Source organism: Mustela nivalis (genome assembly GCF_964662115.1).
Source record: "Mustela nivalis genome assembly, chromosome: 11".
In the NCBI taxonomy this organism is placed as follows: Eukaryota; Metazoa; Chordata; class Mammalia; order Carnivora; family Mustelidae; genus Mustela; species Mustela nivalis.
In genome coordinates this window covers 1,550,119-1,568,142 of record NC_139030.1, presented here as the reverse complement: position 1 = coordinate 1,568,142, position 18,024 = coordinate 1,550,119, and the positions used below count along the sequence as shown (strand labels likewise).

Sequence of the window (18,024 nt, the reverse complement as noted above, 5' to 3'; positions counted from 1 at the left end):
AGGCCTTGCATGACTGAAGGAGAGCCCATCCAGGAAGCCCTCTCAGGATGCCACAGCAACGTACTGCCCAGGCCAGGCCAAAGTCCAGGGCTTTGGCTCTTCCCCGTGACCAACGTCCCAGGGAAACGGTATCAGGAGGATGGTCACAGTGTCCATGTGAAGTGTAGCAGCTCTGGAGACGGTGCATCCTAGCGGCTGGTCTGGATAGGTTTTTTTCCTTTACGGAGACCACTCTTGACTCTTAATGAGCTCACTGAATGGATTGGAAATTGTGTTCATTGTTCACTTTAAAAAATATCACAACTTCTGGCTGTGGTTTAGTGAGTGGTCAGCAGGTGGCCAGTGGCCAGTCTTGCCACAGAGTGACATTTACATGCCTTCTAGGGGCTGGGGGGTGGGGTCAGTTGTCATCAGACACTTACGGTCTGGGTCCAGGTGGGCCTGGTCTTGAGCTCCAGCACCACCACCAGCCAGCTCAGTGGCTAGGTTTGCTATTTAACCTCTGTGGGCCCAGTTTTCTGATCTGTAAAGTGAGAATACTTCCTTCCGTGGGATGCTTCTGAGTGTCCAGGATGACCAGGGTAAAGTACTAGGGTTCATCAAATTATTTCAGTCATTACTGAGCTCCTGATCCCTGGGGCCCACCCCAGACAGGGCTGGCCCCACCCCAGGAGCTTACCCTCTGATCACGCCAAGGTCATTCCACTTTGGCCCTGAATAGGTAGGTTAGACCTATTCTGGTCTCTGAACCTATTATTCCCCTCCCTTTGAAAAAGAGCCCAGTGTAGGTAGGCCCAAGTGGTGGTGCAGCCACAGGAAGCACCAAGAGGCCAGGTTTTGTCAGTCCTGCCATCCAAAGAGTAGGGCTTCTGCCTCATGATCCCAAGTAACTGCTGGTGTTCTGCAGTCACATCCACACTCCATCCAGCAGGAGAACGGGGGGAAGGACGGCGCCTCCACACCCATGCTGATGGCCAGACTTAGTCACACAGCCACACCTGGCTACAGAACAGTTCCTGGGCTTCTTGCTCCTCAGGACTTCCCTACTGTTTCCTAAGCCTGAGGAGTCATCTGGGGGCGGAAGTAAGTGTTGATCCCTGTAGCCAGACTCCTTCAGTAGGTGAGCCAAGGAGGCCCTCCTCATTTTGCTGGAGGTGGGCACTGCCAGCCAGTCCAGTGTGCGCCCCCGTGCTGGACAGGCACACCAGGACACATGTGGAAGCCCTGCTGCTCAGTCCCTGCCCAAGCACAGTTCAGCCTTCAGGGGCCAGTCTTCTGTGTCTGTGTAAGCCACACCCTCCCCATCCTGTCCAACACACAGACCAATGTGGGGGCTCAATCAGACTTCACTTAACCCCGAGCTCATATTCTGGTGTTTCGCCAAGGACAATGTCAGCTGTTGGCTGTACCTGTACTAGGTGGAGGGGCGGGAACTGGCCTGCGCTCACATAGCCCCTGATCACAGACCTTGGTATTTTGGGAAACAGGGTGAGTTGACCACAGCTGTTCTGTAGACATGTCACCCTAGAAGGGATGGCCTTCCACAGGCATTTTGTACAGTGCATTTGGAGAGGGGGTTCCAGCCTGCCACCACCAGCTCAGCATCTGGTGATCTAGGTCTCCTGAAGGTACAGGTGGGGCCTGCTCCCACGGTACTGGGTATGGTGCAGGAGGTCAGTCATGGCCAGAGCCTGGTGCTGGTTCCCTCTTGTACTGCCTAGAAACTGGTCCATCTCCTCCTGCCCATCCTCCCACTGCCCATGCCAGCACTGAAAGGGCCTCAACTCTCCCTCGCACTCGGCTCCCTCCCTTCAGCCAGCACTGCTCACCAACCAGCTCTGTTAATGATGCACGTGGGGATCCTGGGTCAGAGAGGAAGGGTGACCCAGCTGACAGCCAGCCAGGTGCTCCCCCTGGTGAGCTGCACCTGCAGCCCTCTTCCTGTTACAGCCCCACCTAGGGCATTCAAGGGGAATCAGAGCCAAAATTCAGACTTGCATTTTTGTAAGGTGGTAAATCCTCCATCTGGATTCTGTGCTGGGTCATTTTACTGCACGAGCTACATTCCCCAGAGCTGGCCTAGTGCACATGCACCCCTTTCCAAGACCCCCAAGAACAGTAGGACCGGGCTACTGGGTGCTGTCAGGCATGGGTCCTGGGGCCACCAGCACCTGGTTTAGAGTTGGCAGCAAGCAGTCCTGATGGGACTCTGCTCAGTAGGCTAACCACAGCAGGTCAGGCCATGGCTCCTGGTTCTGGCCACCCCTAAAGTTTGTCATTTCCTTCCTGTAATGTGGACCCAGGCCTTGGTGACAGCCCTGGCTGCCCTGGCCTGCTGTGCCCACAGGCCCTGGGGTGAGACAGTAATCAGAGCAAGACTTTGGGGAGGCAGGTCTCCTGGCACACCAGCCCCAGCCAGCCCATGAGTGAGGGCTGGAGTACTGTGGTCAGCTCTCACCCACCCAGCAAGTTCTTCTGAGTCCTCCCTCTGAATTCCCAGATACTTCTCAGAGTAGATCCTGGCCTCATGGTGTGGCCTCTGTCCCCACGAAGGGGGATTCATGGACCCTAGGAGGCCAAAGTACACAACTGGGGTAGAAAGGGGCATGAGTACCCCACACAGAGCTTCCCTGACCAGTCTGGGACCACCCCCAAGATCACCCTCAGGAGGGAGAAAGGGGCTGGTTCTCCAAGGGCACTTCTTGTGACCCATGGCATCAATTTTCTTCCAATGACTGTGTATCCAGGAGTAATACAGCGGTATGTCGTTTTTTGGTTTTTTTTTTTTTAAAGACTTTATAATTCTGGCTGTAAATGACAAGTGTCCTCACCCACAATTAGGGAGCTGCAGCTCTGTTGGCACTGGTTAGAAAAATCTGCCTTTATTTCAGGATGTGAGTTTACAGACTGGTGGGTTGGGCCCTCTTTCACAGAACCCCTGCCATGGGAGCCCACGGCCCAGGAAGCAGGTGAGTGGCAGCGAGCCTGCCACTCTGAGATGCCAGCCAGTTGGCATGTTGTCATAGAGGATGAACATTACAAACCTGGCCCTTTCCTGTGGCCTCTGTGTACCCCAGCGCCCCATACCAAGCAGCAGAGATGTTTCTGTAATCCCCATTCCTTTATTTCAGTTATTTCAACAGCGTGCATTCATTGTAGACAATGCAGAGATTTATAAAAATGTTAAAGTAACCCATTTAGGTGAATGGATGTTCCCCAGACTTTCAGCTTTGCTGTGAGTTTGAAAATGTTTATAATAAAATGCTAGAAAGAATCCATAACCTCACCATTCTGAGGCAGCCCCTTAATTGTATGCCTGCCTGCTGAGTAGCAGTCATGGAGTGCAGCTGGGGGATTGGCGATGGCTCTTCCACGCATCTTCGCCTCCGAGAGGCTCTGCTCTGACACAGTCTGCAGTGGGCAGCTACGATCTCCTCCCTCCCTGACTTCCATGTGTCCTGGGTAGCTAACATGCAGCCAACATTCTGCAGTGGCTTTGCCGCATCCCAGCCCTTCTTGTTAGTGCACAGAGCTAAAGCCCAACCGGCCCCTCACCCAGCCACAGGGTCCTGTGCATTCACCCAGCTCTGCCTGAGCCAGTTTCAAAGTCTGGTTTCTGGTCAGAGCCCTGGGCTGCCGGGGGAGGGTTGGGAGTGGGTGGGTTCAGGCATGGGGTTCAGATCAAACCCATACTCTCAGGGCAGAAAAAGGAAGATAAAGCCTCCTCTGGCCACTGGTGTTATCCGTGGGAGGGACAAGAAGGCAGGGCTTTATTGCCAGCAACTTCCAGTGCAACCGGGCAGGTGTGGGCTCTGGCTTTTGACCATTCACTTCACCCCTGTGAGCCCAGCTGTCACATAACTGATAAAGTGAGCTATACAGAGATGGTTGTGGGCTGACTGGCCTGATGCCCACGGGCAGGTGGCAAGAGGGGGAATGACTTCTGAGGACAGTGAAAAGGTGCCATCACCCTGATCCAAAAACCCCAGAGCAGAGCAGGACCTGAGCAGGAGCTGCCTCTCGGCTGCCACCCACTTGCCCCCCACTTCCTCCTCCAGGATGGTATTCAAAGCTCATTTGCTGGTCCTTGCAGAATTTTCTGTGTGCTATGTTGTCAACAAAGCAGGGCTTCCAGACCAGAGGTAGACCTGTCCTATAAAAACTCAGACTTAAAACTTTAGAGTCGGCCACTGCCTGACAGCAGTGTCTGGACCCAGGAACGAGAAACTCTCCTTGCCCACTAGGATCTTACACGATTGTGAGATGCACTAAACTGTGCACACAAAAATGGCAGAGCAGCTAAGTGCACAGAAAGCGCTAACCCTGAGTCATCAAACACAAAAATGCATGGTACAGGCAGTAAATCCTGTGGGCTGTCAGGAGTGATTACAGCCCATGCGGACTAGAATTACTTCACAGCATAAAATTTCTTTGAAGTCCTGCGTTTTATCTTTGAAATCCATGTGCATGCTGCACTCCATGCCGTTACCCATTTGAGCTGGTTTTTTTCTGACAGATGAACAAGGCCCTTCTTGGTCTGGCCCTGCTTGCACCTTGAGCCTCCACTGTCTCCCTCCTCAAGTCACTCACCATCTCTGAGAAGCCCCCCGACCCTGCCCCCATTTGGGAGCAGTGCTCCTCCAAGGGCCCTCCACCCTCCCATTTGTCACCTCCCACTGTCCTTGTGGGTACCACGCCACCCAGCCCAGAGCACTTGGACACTGAATAACAGAGCCATATCCCTCTTCTAAGCCTGGAATTTGTCCTCTGTGAAAGGGGAGACGGGCCTGCCCCCCTGGGCTGTGCCTAGCAGACTGTGAGCCTCAGTAACCATGGCGGCCATTGCTGGTGTGAGGGACGTAGGGGCATTGCCAGTTTGTGTCTTTGCTGTGCAGGGCACTGACTGGATGAGTGGCGGTGAGCACCTCCTGTGCTTTAGGCCTCAGAGAAGATGTGGGCAGGGCTTCCTCGTCACCCCTCTAGTTCCAGTACGTGCTCTGTTTGGGGGTGATAGTGCTGTCAGCCCTGCTCCCTCACCATAGGCAGGAGGGTCTGGGCAACTTCCCGGGCCTGTCCCAGGGCAGAGCAGGCAGCTGTGCTCTATAGAGACCTGTCCTGGAGGTCAGGGTACCATGGCCACCCACTTAGGCCAGCACATGGTTTAGGGCTATGCCAGAAACTTGCCACCCCAAAAGAGCATAACTTGCCAGCCAAGTCACCAAACAAGGTCCCTGCATTGGGACTGACAGCACTGAAGGGGAGCCCCAAGAGTGGAGCTGACCCTGTTTGTACCCTAAGGCCCTCCTGGTCGGGAAGCTAACCACCAACTGGATGCTCCAGCTTGGGAGAAATTGTGGTTCCTTCCTAGAAAGGCCACAGAGCAGCCAGCCCACTGATGCATGGTTAGCTCGCAAGCCAGAGGCAGCCCCCACTGGCCTGGAAAACTGGCCACCCTCACCATCCCCAAAGTTGACGCCTACAGGGTACTCCAGGAACTTCCCCTACCCCCTACTCTCTGTGGCAGTGTTAACAGGTGGGGGGCAGGGAGGGATGCAGGCAGAGGGAGCATGGGAGCAAAGATAGAGGAGACTAGTACACTTTGGGGAACTGAGCCTCCTCCTTTGGCAGAAATGCTATTTCACCTGCAAAGCCAGCAAGGGAGAATCTTGGGTTTGTTTGTTAAACTTTTTTAAACTGCTATTTTATCACAGTGTTTTATAAACATACAAAGGAATTTGCATAGCATTTGCAAGAAACAAAACATAAAACAAGCCCCCACACCCCAGTTGCCTGCCTTAAGAAGGACATTTATCACTGCCCTGGAAGCCGCCATGAACTTAGCACCCCTCCCAGCCCAGCACACACTGAGGCCGACTTCTGCCTTGAATTTTTGTATCACCTCATCACCTTTTTTTAAAAAAAAAAATAATTTTGACATCTATGTGTGCATCATTAAATAGTACTTTCTTTGGCTGTGTTTATATTTGGAAACTATAAACAGTATCATACTCTTAAATTTTTTAATTTGCCTTTTCTTTGCAACATCTTATTCGTCAGATTGACCAGAGTTTTTGTAAACAATTCGTCCATTTGTATTGCTAGGCAGTATTCCACAGCTGCTTCTGTACCCGGGCCACTGTAGCAGAGGTTAGGGGCTGTCACCAACAGTGCAGCTAGGAACAGTCTTTCCCATACCTTCCAGCATGCTGCAACAGGGTTTCCCTGGGTCCTGTGCCTGTGAGAGGCATCTTGGGTCCCAGGATATGTGTGTACCTTCAGCTTTCCAGTGAAGACACTCCATAACAGCTGTCCCCAATTCACGTTGCATGAGCAGGTGTTGAAGGTAGCATTGCCCTGCTTCTGTTTTGCCTGTCTGGTGGATATCACGTTAGGGCTCAGTGTGCCATTTTCTCAATGACTAATCAAGGGAAGCATTTTTCCATACGCTTTTTGGCCAGTTTCCTCCTTGCTACATTTTTAATATTTTAGTTAAAAGAGTCTACATATGGGCGCCTGGGTAGCTCAGTGGGTTAAAGCCTCTGCCTTCGGCTCAGATCTCAGGGTCCTGGGATCGAGGCTCGCATCGGGCGGGGAGCCTGCTTCCCCCTCTCTCTCTATCTGCCTCTCTGTCTACTTGTGATTTCTCTCTGTCAAATAAATAAATAAAATCTTTAAAAAAAATAAAAATAAATAAAATAGTCTACATATAGGCTTCAGGACAAACAGTTCCAAGAGGCTTATAGTAAAAACCAACAGATCTGCTTTTGCTTTCCATCCTCCCCAGATTATCACTTGAAGCTCTCTTCAGTATTCTTCACATATTTACTTCTGTATTTCTAAATAATTTATGGTGCTATTTCTTGATTTACTGATTTAAACATTATCTGTTTGCTTTATGTTTTGGTAGATGAAAATTAAATGTTCCTAAGCTTTTGCACATCCTTCTCCGTAGCCCACCCATACTCCAAGTAGAGTGAAAAGCTTGAGTTTTTATTAAATCAATAGTCACTGTTGACATTATGATGTCTCTAAAAGCATTATTTACTTCCTTTGCCTAATTGAATGCTTTGTTTTCTTTTTTATATTACTTCTTCTTTTTTCCTAGAATTAATGTTAGCCCAATTTCTTTTACTTCCTCTGTGTTTCATCTTCATAATTTATTCCAAGTGAATTTTTTTCCACAAATATTCTGTTACAGCAGGTAATCTGTCCATGCCCCTTTTTCCTGGAACCCCTGCTCGCCTCCTCCTGGGAGACCCAGTGGGGTGTACAATTTTACCTTCTCAATCTCTCTCTGGATTGGAGTGTGTATCTCCCATGCTAAACTTTTTGTTGTTACTATTTACTGTATATACTGTCTTTCTAAAATAAGATTATAGAAAATAAAGGTCTCCAGTCTCCCCTCAGGTTTGCTTGATGGTTTGGTGGGGTCTGACATGTCACTGGTCATTTTCCCTCAGCATTTTGAAGCCATTATTTGTATTATTTGAAGCCACTGATTTGTCGCATATAGTATTGCCACAAAGTGGGTCCCTTTCTGACAACCAGTCTTCTGCATGTGTTCTGTTTTTCTGTGCAGGTACTGTATGGGTCATCTTTCTTTTAATCCTGGGTCTGGTCCCCACATTCACTTGCTGGGCACTTGGGGAGCCATTTCAGTCTAAGTGAATTATATACTCCAATTCTCATTATTTCCTCATCTCCTCCCCTCTGCTTCCATACTTCCCTTTTTCTGGAAACCTTGTCATTTGGCATTTGGACCACCTGAATGGACAGATCCTGCTGGAGAGTGATAGGCAGAAAGCCCCTGTTTGAGAGGGACCCCAGATGTCAGTGCAAGAAGAACTTTGCTCTGGGGCAGGGTCTCGATTAGCCTGGTGGCAGCTGTCTGGACACGAGAAGGCAGGTGCTGGAGATACCAGTGAGGGTGCACACTGTTGTTTGGCCCCTGCCAAACACTCATATGCCTGAGTCATGAGCCCCTTGGCACCTTCACAGAATGTACATCAGGTCACATCTTGGGCAGGAAGCTGCCTGATCTGGGGTGTGGTCGGTCATCTGTGGGGGGGGCGTGGGGGTTCTTCTGCCCCACACTGCACTCTCTCTTCATTTCTGGACAGGGCCCCATTCCCTGTTTCACCCAACAATAAACCAGAACATAAATAGCCAGTGTGTCCCAGCAGAGATCAGAGTGAGGGAGATGGGAGCAGGACTCCTGGGCAGAGGATGGCCGGGGTACAGGCCTGTAACCAGAGTGCCTGCTGTGTCATGGCAGCAGTGAGAGTGAGGACCAGGGTGGACAAGGTGGAGGTGGGCGTCAGGCTCGCAGAGGAGGCCAGCAGACTCTGGGTGTGCGCCCCTGCAGGGGCTCTCACACTGTCCAGACAAGAGCTCCCCAGCTCTTCCTGTCCACCTGGGCCAGCACCCAGGGGTGCAGCAAGGAGAGAAGCGACTCCACTTCACACGGACATGTGGTGCCCACGGTGCCATGGGGTCAGCGTGAGCCTGAGGTTCAGGGGAAGTCAGCTTCTCCAGCTTCCCCAGACAGCGCAAACAGGAATCCCCAAAGACTGGAAGACTCATGTGCATCTTCTGGAACCTCCAGATACACGAGCACATGCTGTACCCTTGGAGACCCCTCAGTGACCCCACCCATGGGGCCCTAAGCCCTCCACCACCCTGGCATCTCTGCCGGAATCAGCCCAGCCACAGGGCAGCGTGTACCACAGGCTTTGAAGAAGCAGCCTGAACTCCTCCTGCCTCATGACTTACTGTGTGACCCTGGGGAGGTCACACACCCTCTCAGGCTAGGAGCAGAGGAACTTGAAAAGCAGGTAGGCCTGCCTCAGTGGCCAGGATTCCCATCAGTTGTGGCTGGCCAGATGGCAGCTGTAGGTCACTGCATCACCTTAGCTGTCTGACCAAAGTCAGTACAACAGGAGAGACTCACAGGCAAGGGCTTCAGAGACGACCACACCTGGAGGCACCAGCAGTGAGAGAACTGATGGCCCTGTCCCCATGGTAGGATGGAGGTGAGTGCTGACACAGGACCTCAGCCTGAAGACTGGGGGGCACACACTGAGAGGGGTGCCTGTGCTCTGTACACACAATGTGTTCTTGCCCTCAGAGGTCACCTTGGCACCATGTTGAACTCCATCTGGCCTTGGGTGGCACCAAGTAGACAAGCCTCTCTGCAATGGACACCTCAAACTCTGCCTGTCTGTGCTCAGGAGGAACTACCAGGCTAGCCCATTTCCATGTGAGTGGTCAGGACCCCACAGGAGTGGAGGAAGTCCACGTAACCCTCAGCCTCCACATGGGGCCTAAGGGCACATGCAGGACCCAACAGAGCAGGCCACAGACACCTGCATTTGGGGCTGCCTCTGTTCATAGACATGTTTCCGGGTGCTTCCCTGTGTGTCTAGGCCTCTTCAGAAGCCTACTGCATTTCTAGAAAGTTGACCCTTAAATGAACTGACCACATTTGAGGGCTTTCTCACTGAGCCAGAGTCTGCAGAGGAGAGCTGCGCAGTGGTGGTGTGGAGGGGTGTCACCCACCTCCCCACCTCCCCACCCCAGTTCTGAAGCCCCTGGGGACCTAAACTCTCAGGCTTGGTGTCCTCCACAAGGGGCTGAGGTGCTGTGTGAGGTGACCTCCCTGAGGCACCTTCTGTCCTGGCTCCTCTGACTATTGCAGTCTTGACCCTGGGGAGTCATGTTGGACTGCTTAGCACATACGCAGGAGCTGGCTTCCTTCCTGCCCACTCCCTTCCCTGAGGGAGGCTCTGGTCAAGGGAGCTGAGAGGTCAGTGTAAAGTTACGGCTGTGAAAGAAGCCTGAGGGGGTGTGCAGCAAGAGGGTCAAAAGGAGGTCTGCTAGTCACTGAGGGCCTGGGAGGGTGCAGGTGGACCATTGCGCATCTTCCAAGGGCAGCAAGAGGCACTGAGTGCATTCCACAGGAGCTGGGGTCAGGCGTGGGACACAGGGAGCTGGAACGTGAGCTGCCTGCAGAGGCCCGAAGCGAGTGGAATGGTCAGGTCCGTGAGGGGGCTGGGGCACCGTACATGGGAAAGGCACTTCAGAGTGAACCAGGGCCTGAGGCAGAGACCACAGAGTGGAACCCAGGCATCAGGGAGGAATTGGCAGTCAGGATCTCCCTGCTGAGAAAGTGGCCCCGACCCCACTGCCCAGGTGTTTTCCACTGCCTTGTCCCCTTGCCCTACCGCCGGGGTGACAAAGCCCCAGCCCCTGGAAGCCACAGGGAATGTCAGGTGGCCACCTGCTGCCCTGTCTCCTCAGCAGTCTGCATGGAAGGACACGCCTTGCCCTCTGCCACCCCTACCCCCGCCCCAAGCCTTTGACTGGTTTCCGCTCTGGCCGGGCTCTGTTTGGGGGATCCCAAGGCCCCTAAGGAAGGTGCTCCAGCGCTGCCCCCCTGCAGTTTCCTAGATGTTTTTCCCTCAGCCTGGGGTGGCCCGTAGTGGTTCCCCACCACCTTTTGCCAGTCGCCATGCCTGTGCCCCAGGGCCCCCTGGGAGATGTGCAATCAGATCAGCACATTGTCAGCAGCCCTCAAGGAGCTTTGCATCCCTGGGGCTCTCCCAGAGGCCGGAGTGAAGGGTAGTAGATTAGTTGGGTGCTCTTGTTGGGCCTCAGTGAGGAGGGGGTGCTGTGGATGTGCTTTCACACTGCTGATGGGGGGGTGGAGGGGGGCACTTCCTTCCTGGAGCTTCCCCAGCCCTGGAGGAGAGGCTTCCAAGAATAACCTCTCTGGCATTGACCCACACCCACCAGGCCCGTCACAGGAACATCTGGCAGCCGCCCCACTGCCCACTGTGTCCTGGTGCCATCAGGCCAGTCATCCTGCTGGGCAGGGACATGAGTCATCTGGGTGCCTGTCATATAGAGAGTCATTTCTGCCATGGTACAGATGCCCCTTGCATACAGCAGGGAGAGTGGCATCTGGAGGGATCCCTGATTTCCTGGAGTGGAAGCAGTTCCTGGAAGACAAGATAGTAATTGATGGGTCACCCGGTGGGGGAGGGGGGTGGTCCCGGATTGGGTGGTCTACTGGCACCCCTCCCCCGCTGGAGCAGGAGGTGGCATGGGCCTCCTGGAGGCCCCAAGTAGGCCTGCACATGCAGCCTGGGACTGTGAGTGACTTATGCTGAGTGGCCCCTTGAGTAGCACCTAGCCGGCCACTGTGAGCAGCTCTTAAACCCCTGGTTCCAGATGGCATTGGCTCTGGGGCCCTGTATGCAACCCCACAGGGCAAAGACAGGGTGTTCTTCCTGAGGAGTGTGCAGACAGGAGGGCACCCTTAGGGTTCAGGAGAAGACCCTGGGCCAGGGTTCAGGAGGCACTGAGGCCTGAGGGAAAACACCATGACCATCATGGCTGGCCAGCACGAGCGTGGCCATGTGCCCTTTGGAGGTTCAGTCACATCTCAGATCCTGGGTTTCTCATTCAAAAGTGGCTGTTAGGAGGACATAACGGTTGGTATGAGAGGTGCCTAGGATCCCCCCAGGATACACCCAAAGCAGTCAGCTTTGGGACTCCAGCCTCTTCTATCCTTCATCCCAATGGTCCCCAGGTACTCCACACAGTCCCCCTCTGTGTCCTTACCTTACCACCTGTCCCCTTCTCATTCCAGGAAGTTCTACTACATCACCCTGCTGAGAGACCCCGTGTCCCGCTACCTGAGCGAGTGGCGGCACGTGCAGCGGGGGGCCACATGGAAGACGTCTCTGCACATGTGTGATGGGCGCACACCCACACCTGAGGAGCTGCCACCCTGCTACGAGGGCACAGACTGGTCGGGCTGCACGCTGCAGGAGTTCATGGACTGCCCATACAACCTGGCCAACAACCGCCAGGTGCGCATGCTGGCCGACTTGAGCCTGGTGGGCTGCTACAACCTGTCCTTCATCCCTGAGGGTAAGCGGGCCCAGCTGCTGCTGGAGAGCGCCAAGAAGAACCTGCGGGGCATGGCCTTCTTCGGCCTGACGGAGTTCCAGCGCAAGACGCAGTACCTGTTCGAGCGGACGTTCAACCTCAAGTTCATCCGGCCCTTCATGCAGTACAATAGCACGCGGGCGGGTGGCGTGGAGGTGGACGAGGACACCATCCGGCGCATTGAGGAGCTGAACGATCTGGACATGCAGCTCTACGACTACGCCAAGGACCTCTTCCAGCAGCGCTACCAGTACAAGCGGCAGCTGGAGCGCAGGGAGCAGCGCCTCAAGAGCCGGGAGGAGCGTCTGCTGCACCGCGCCAAGGAGGCGCTGCCACGGGAGGACACCGAGGAGCCCGGCCGTGTGCCCACCGAGGACTACATGAGCCACATCATCGAGAAGTGGTAGTGGTGGCCAGCCATGGGGGGTGCCCCCTTGGGGGCAGGGGGTGGGATGGGGAGCTGAAACCAGACAGAGAACCCACGCAGACCTCTGCTGGGAAGAGGGTCCCAGGTGCACTCACCAGGAGGCAGATACGTGCTGAACAAGGATGACTAGTGGGACGTGTCGCCAGCGGGGCTAGTTTTCACTGCTCCTCCCAGACCACCATGTGAGGAGTCAACCAGTGCAACCCTCCAGAAGGGGGCTATGCTTGAGGGGCGCCCCAGGCAAGGGCCGCAGGCAGGTGGCGTCCGTGTTTTCCCAGCCTCCACTCACTCACAGTGGCCGAAGTTCTAAAGACAAGTAAAAGCAGAGTGGAGACAACACTCACCCCGCCAGGATCGCGTCCTACACCCACTGTGCACCCCTGCTTGCTCTCTCCCCACTGCAGGCCAGCAGCGGCCTGACACCAGCTCCAGATACCCTCCCAGGCTCGGGCCACCCAGGCAGTCCCTTGGTCCCTGGGGCACCTGGGCCAGAGTGAAGCCTGTCCCTGGGCACACAGGCAGCCCCTTGAGGTGTCCTCAGGAATGGAGCTCCTAGCTCACCCATCTTCAATGGTCAGAGCCCACCTCACCTAAAGCCGAGAAGACTATAGTCCTTCCCTCCTTGGGAAGCCCACTCTCTCTGGCCCAAGGTAAAAACACATAGTCTAGCTTTACGCTTTGGGTCAGGAGATCAAAGCACACCTCTGGAGCCCCTCCCCCCCATTTCCCACAGTCCTCAGGCTGAGGAGGGCCGCAGGGAGATAGGCCCACATGCCCTGCCCCCCATTCTGAGGGCAGAGTGCATCCCAGGAGTGGGAAGTCTGTGTCCAAGGATGCTGCCACCTGTGTCCAAGCACCACCCCCTCCTTGCCTTTGGGGATGGTATGGCTAGCCATACCAACCACACAGGAGGAGAATTTCCCCTGCCTCATATACCTTTCTGACCCTCTGAGATACAGTAGACTGTCCCTGGGCCCCGGGATCATACCCACTGTTCCCACAACCCCATGTGCAAAAGTACAATCAAGCCTCCACTGGCTAGAACACAGCAGACTGTACCTGCTGCTCATGAACCATATCTTGGGGCTTTGGTGGTTCTATATGGCCAGGAGAGGGGCCTCAGACTTTCAGATTTTTCAACTAGAGTTGGAAGAAATGCTCTCGGTGGCTTCCCAGTACCCAGATACACAGCCCTTCCCACCCCAGGCTCTCCCTGCATTGCCCTTTGCCCGCCCCCTGCCCACCAGCAGGTCAGACCCTATTCCTGACAGCACTACAGTTTGGAGAAGCCATGTTCCATATCCGTTGTAGACCCTTCCTCCGTGCCCTACCCCTCTTGTGCTCTAGGAAGTCAGGCCACTGTCTCCTGTGGGGGTGTTTTTCCCACATGAGGCCCAAAACCTGGATTCTGGGGAGCAGAGTGTGAGTCCCACACCCAAGGTGGTTGAGTGCCCTGTCTCTCCAGGAGAGGACCCACACGTGCCTGCAGGCACAAGGGTGGTGAGGGCCAGGGCTGGCATGTTGGAGGGCGGCAGCCTCACGGGCAGATTCTACCAGGGGCTTTCCTCCCTGCCCCAGGTTGTCTTCAGCCATCACAACTGTCCCACCAGAGAGGTGTGGAAGCAGGGAACCTTCTATAGCACAAGAAATGCTAATGTGTTGTCAAATGAGGTAGCCACCAAGAGGAAGCAGCCTCTTTGCCTGCCTGCGGTGGGATGGTGACCATACCTCCTGCTTCCTACAACGACCACTTCATCTTGTAGTCCCAGGGCAGTGGTCCGCAGCCTGGAATAGGCACCATGCTCATGCAGCCTGGGACCACCGCCAGAGTGGGTGCATCATGCTGAGCAGGCGAGCATCCAGGAGATACAGTGGTTCTCTTGGGGTAGTGAAGGTCAGCATGGGGGATCCATTCCAACACTCATCCTTTGAGATGGGCATGCTCCAGGGAGGAGGGTGGGACACGTTCATGAGAACTCGGGGGTCTCGCACAAGCACGTCAGGTGCTGGGGGCTTTCTGTGGCCTCCATCGGGAGGTGGTCATTTTCAGGGCATACATGGAAAGCTCGGCCGTGTTCTGCCCCAGTCCCTGGGCACCTGGCCCTCCTCAAGGTGGGTTTCCTGTGTGTGTAGGCTTGGGTGTAGGATCTGTTCTGTACATATTGGAATGTTTTAACTTATGATCCGTTGTCCCAATTCACACAGAAACACGGGTCTCTCCTTGGTTTCTTTGCTGCATCTGGAAACCGGTCCCATCCGGGGCCAGCACTCAGGCTGAGGTGCCCAGAGACAGCAGCAGCTACCAGTGCCCCTAGGCCCTTCGGGCCTCCCAGTCCAGCACCTCCACTCAGGCCACCTCTGTGGAGGTGAAGGTTCCTCGTGCCTGCAGCATCTCAACCGATGCTGTCACCTGCTGGGGCTCCACAGAAGGGGCAACTCACCCAGGGGCTCCGCCTAGGGCCACAAGGACAGAGGCAGCACGCAGTGAGCAAACAGCCCACTCCCCACACAGACCTGCAACATACCCTCCCGGAGGAGGAACTAGGGACGGCAGAACTGTCCGAGCAATGAGTCTGTGACCTTGATGGGAACTGGAAGTGTTTAACTTGAACCCAGGAGCATTTAAAGCTTTATTTATTTATAGCTTCTTATTAAAAAAAAAAAAATGTTGAGAAGAAATCTTTTGGTTATTCATATAAGACAAGTTGGTGATGGAAAAGCAAGTCATAATCATCTAATTGTTTTTGTCTAGGTCAAGAATGAATGTTAGCAGATGAAATAAACCCTTGACAAGGAGTGTGGGTGTGCTGTGGTCTGTGGTGACAGCCATCCGTTCAGCATCGTGTGGCCAGACCTTCAGGGTTTGATTTTCAAAGGGAGCATCTGAGCAGAGGGATGGAAGCGGTGGCGGGGACCTCCCTTGGGAGTAGGCAGACCCCGAAAGGAGGCATTCACACACTTTTCCACTTACACAATGCTTTGTGAAAGGCAGCTGTCCTCACCCCAAAGCTCAATTTGGTAATAGTCCACAGCCGCACCGGAAAACAGGACCCCAGCTCAAAGTCAGGCTGAGGAACCAGACACCATGTGCTTCTCGGTGACCTCTTTCTCAACTTTTAATTTGGAAAGATCACAAACGACAAAGCAAAAGAACACCAACCCTGAGCCTAGATTTGCTTTAATTAACATTCTGTCCTTTTTCACTGTCCTGCACTCACACTTGCTCTGTGTACACATGGGCACACATGAGCCCAGACACAGGTGTCTACACTCTTACATACATTCAGACGCACAATTTTCTGAAATATTTGAAAATAAGTTGCAATCCTCAGAATACTTCTAACCACAGCACACTATAGCTCCTAAGAAATGACATTCTGCTATAAAACTCAACCCATTATCATCTCCCCAAATTTAACATAAATTCACTAAAATCAGCTAATGTACAGTCCATTTCTACAGCTCCCCATTGTCCCCACAATATCTTCAGGCCGAACTGCTGAGCCAAGGGCTGTGCTGTCCCGCCGCTCCCATCTCCTTTCCCCCGCGCTGTCCCACCCTGCACCACCCACTTTTTCCTTTCTTAGCGCTGACATTTTAACATAGACCAGTTGTCTCTTAATAAACATCTGCATAAGCCAGGTGGTTTTCTCATGATCAGATACTGTCAAACACTGGGGCACAAATGCCACATGGGGGAGATTGTTCTGGCCACTAACTGATGGATTTTAGTTCTCCTGATGAGACAGGGAGGGAGAGCCCGTGCTTAACTTCTGGGTCTTGATGCGACTACAGGGCTGGTAAAAAGCAGCTCACTGCCTTTTCTTCAGGGAACTGGATCTGTTCTGCTCAGAGCAGGGAGCTAGCTGTCACTGGATGGTGCTAGGTCCAGGGGCCGGAGTGCACCAACTTTGCATTTCCGCGAGGGTCTTGGAAGACCCAGCAGGCTGTCGGTTCCCAGTGACTTCACCTACAAGACTCTAGGAAAGCCATGTTGGAGGTTGTCGTTCAGACCTCAAGGCCTTCCCCCCGCCTCCCAGATTCTGTATCTGGACACTCTCCCTCCATCCTGTCCAAGTAGAGGGAGGGATGAGGGGGAAGGGCAGGGTAGCTGAGGCTTCCCTGGCCCCAGAGAGGAGCCCCTGAGCAGCTGAGGGGTGGAACAGAAACCCAGGAGACGGGGATCACCGCTGATTCCGACAGCAGTCCCAGGACACAAAGGTGGCCGCTGCCTCGTTGCTAGAAATGTCCCATGTAGGGGAGAGGGTGAGGGACAGACACAGCTGAGCCTTAAAACCCCAACCTTCAGATCCAAACAGAGCGTTCTTGACCATCTGAATCTGTGAGGGAGCATCTCTTTAGTAACAGAGTCCTACAAGAGAGCCCTTCCAGTGGAACCCCAGTGTGGAAAGACTTGTGTGGCATGCCATACCCCCGTACCCCCAAAACCCGTGGCCCCCACACCCTTGCCCCCAGCTTTGGCCTTCTCTGAACACTTCATCTGGAGCCTGCAGCTTGATTTGCCCATCAGGGAACACAGGATGGAAGTGACCTCCATTTCCTGGCGGTGCCACTGCGCTCCAGGACCAGGGTCCTGATGAGAGACAAAGACAGAGTCAGTCCCGAGAATACCTTCCCGTGAAGAAAAAAGTTTTCATCTTCCTACTTCTGTTTATGTTAGAGGCCCCTTGGGGTGCCTGGGTGGCTCAGTTGGTTAAGCATCCGACTTCTGATTTCAGCTCAGGTCATGATCTCAGGGTCGTGGGATCAAGGCCCTAGTGGGGCTTGCTTGGAGTCTGCTTAAGATCCCTTCTGTCCTCCTCTCCCTTTGCCCCTCTCCCTCCACCCCCCTAGCACTGCTATCTCTCTCTCTCTGTGTGAAAAAAAGAAAGAATACATAAAAATAAAGTTGGAGACCCCTCTTAAGCCTTCCTGACCCTGAAGCTGGGGAGGCTCCTAGGTCCTGCCCAGCCCCTTACGCCCTCCCTGTACACAGCAGTAGTCTCCCCTGTGTGACGCAGCAAGTAGACAGCATCTACCCACTGTGGACCCCGCCCCTCCCTCACTGCTGAGCGAGCTCCTCTGATCTCTGGATTTGGACCAGCACCCTTCCTCATCATGGCCAGTGGCCACTCAGCCCCATCCAGCCCACATCTGCTTTCCCTGCTGTCCCCTCTTCACTCCCAACACTCCTACAGGGACCAACAACTGCCACTTTCTGGGGCAGGCCTGCTACTAACTTGGTTTCCCTGGATCCTCACCCCAAAAACTTTCTACCAGTCACTCGTCCTCACACGGTGCTCTGTGTAGCTCCAGTTCTCTTCCTGGAGAAAAGTTGTCCCTACTCACCCCACCTGGGCATCGTCCCCTTTACAATGGCACAGGAAGGAGTCCGTCCTCCACCCCGCATGCTCCCAGCCCAGAATACACAGGCTCCCTGGGGGCCAAAGGTCAATACAACACCATGGGAATGGCAGCCCACAGTCCCCTCCTGGGAGTACACACTGGTCTCAGGGACCTCCAAGCCTAGGAGGCCTCCAGAGGAAGCCCATGTGCATCGATGTCTTGGGGACCCTTTGCCCTGCATCCCCTTCTGGCTGACCAGCCCACCCCCCACCACAAGCTCTTGCCCTAGTGCACTG

At 54.2% G+C, this 18,024-nt stretch overlaps 1 protein-coding gene across 1 annotated transcript in view; it reads left to right on the top strand.

Annotated features, from left to right (window-relative positions):
• Positions 1 to 15,178, top strand: part of HS6ST1 (heparan sulfate 6-O-sulfotransferase 1) — a 43,731-nt gene extending 28,553 nt beyond the window's left edge. Inside the window, exon 2 of the mRNA XM_082690342.1 lies at positions 11,654 to 15,178. Within this exon, the coding sequence (XP_082546468.1) occupies positions 11,654 to 12,362 (709 nt within the window). The 3' untranslated portion in view covers positions 12,363 to 15,178. The remainder of the gene's footprint in view (positions 1 to 11,653) is intronic.
• Positions 15,179 to 18,024: the final 2,846 nt, after the last annotated feature.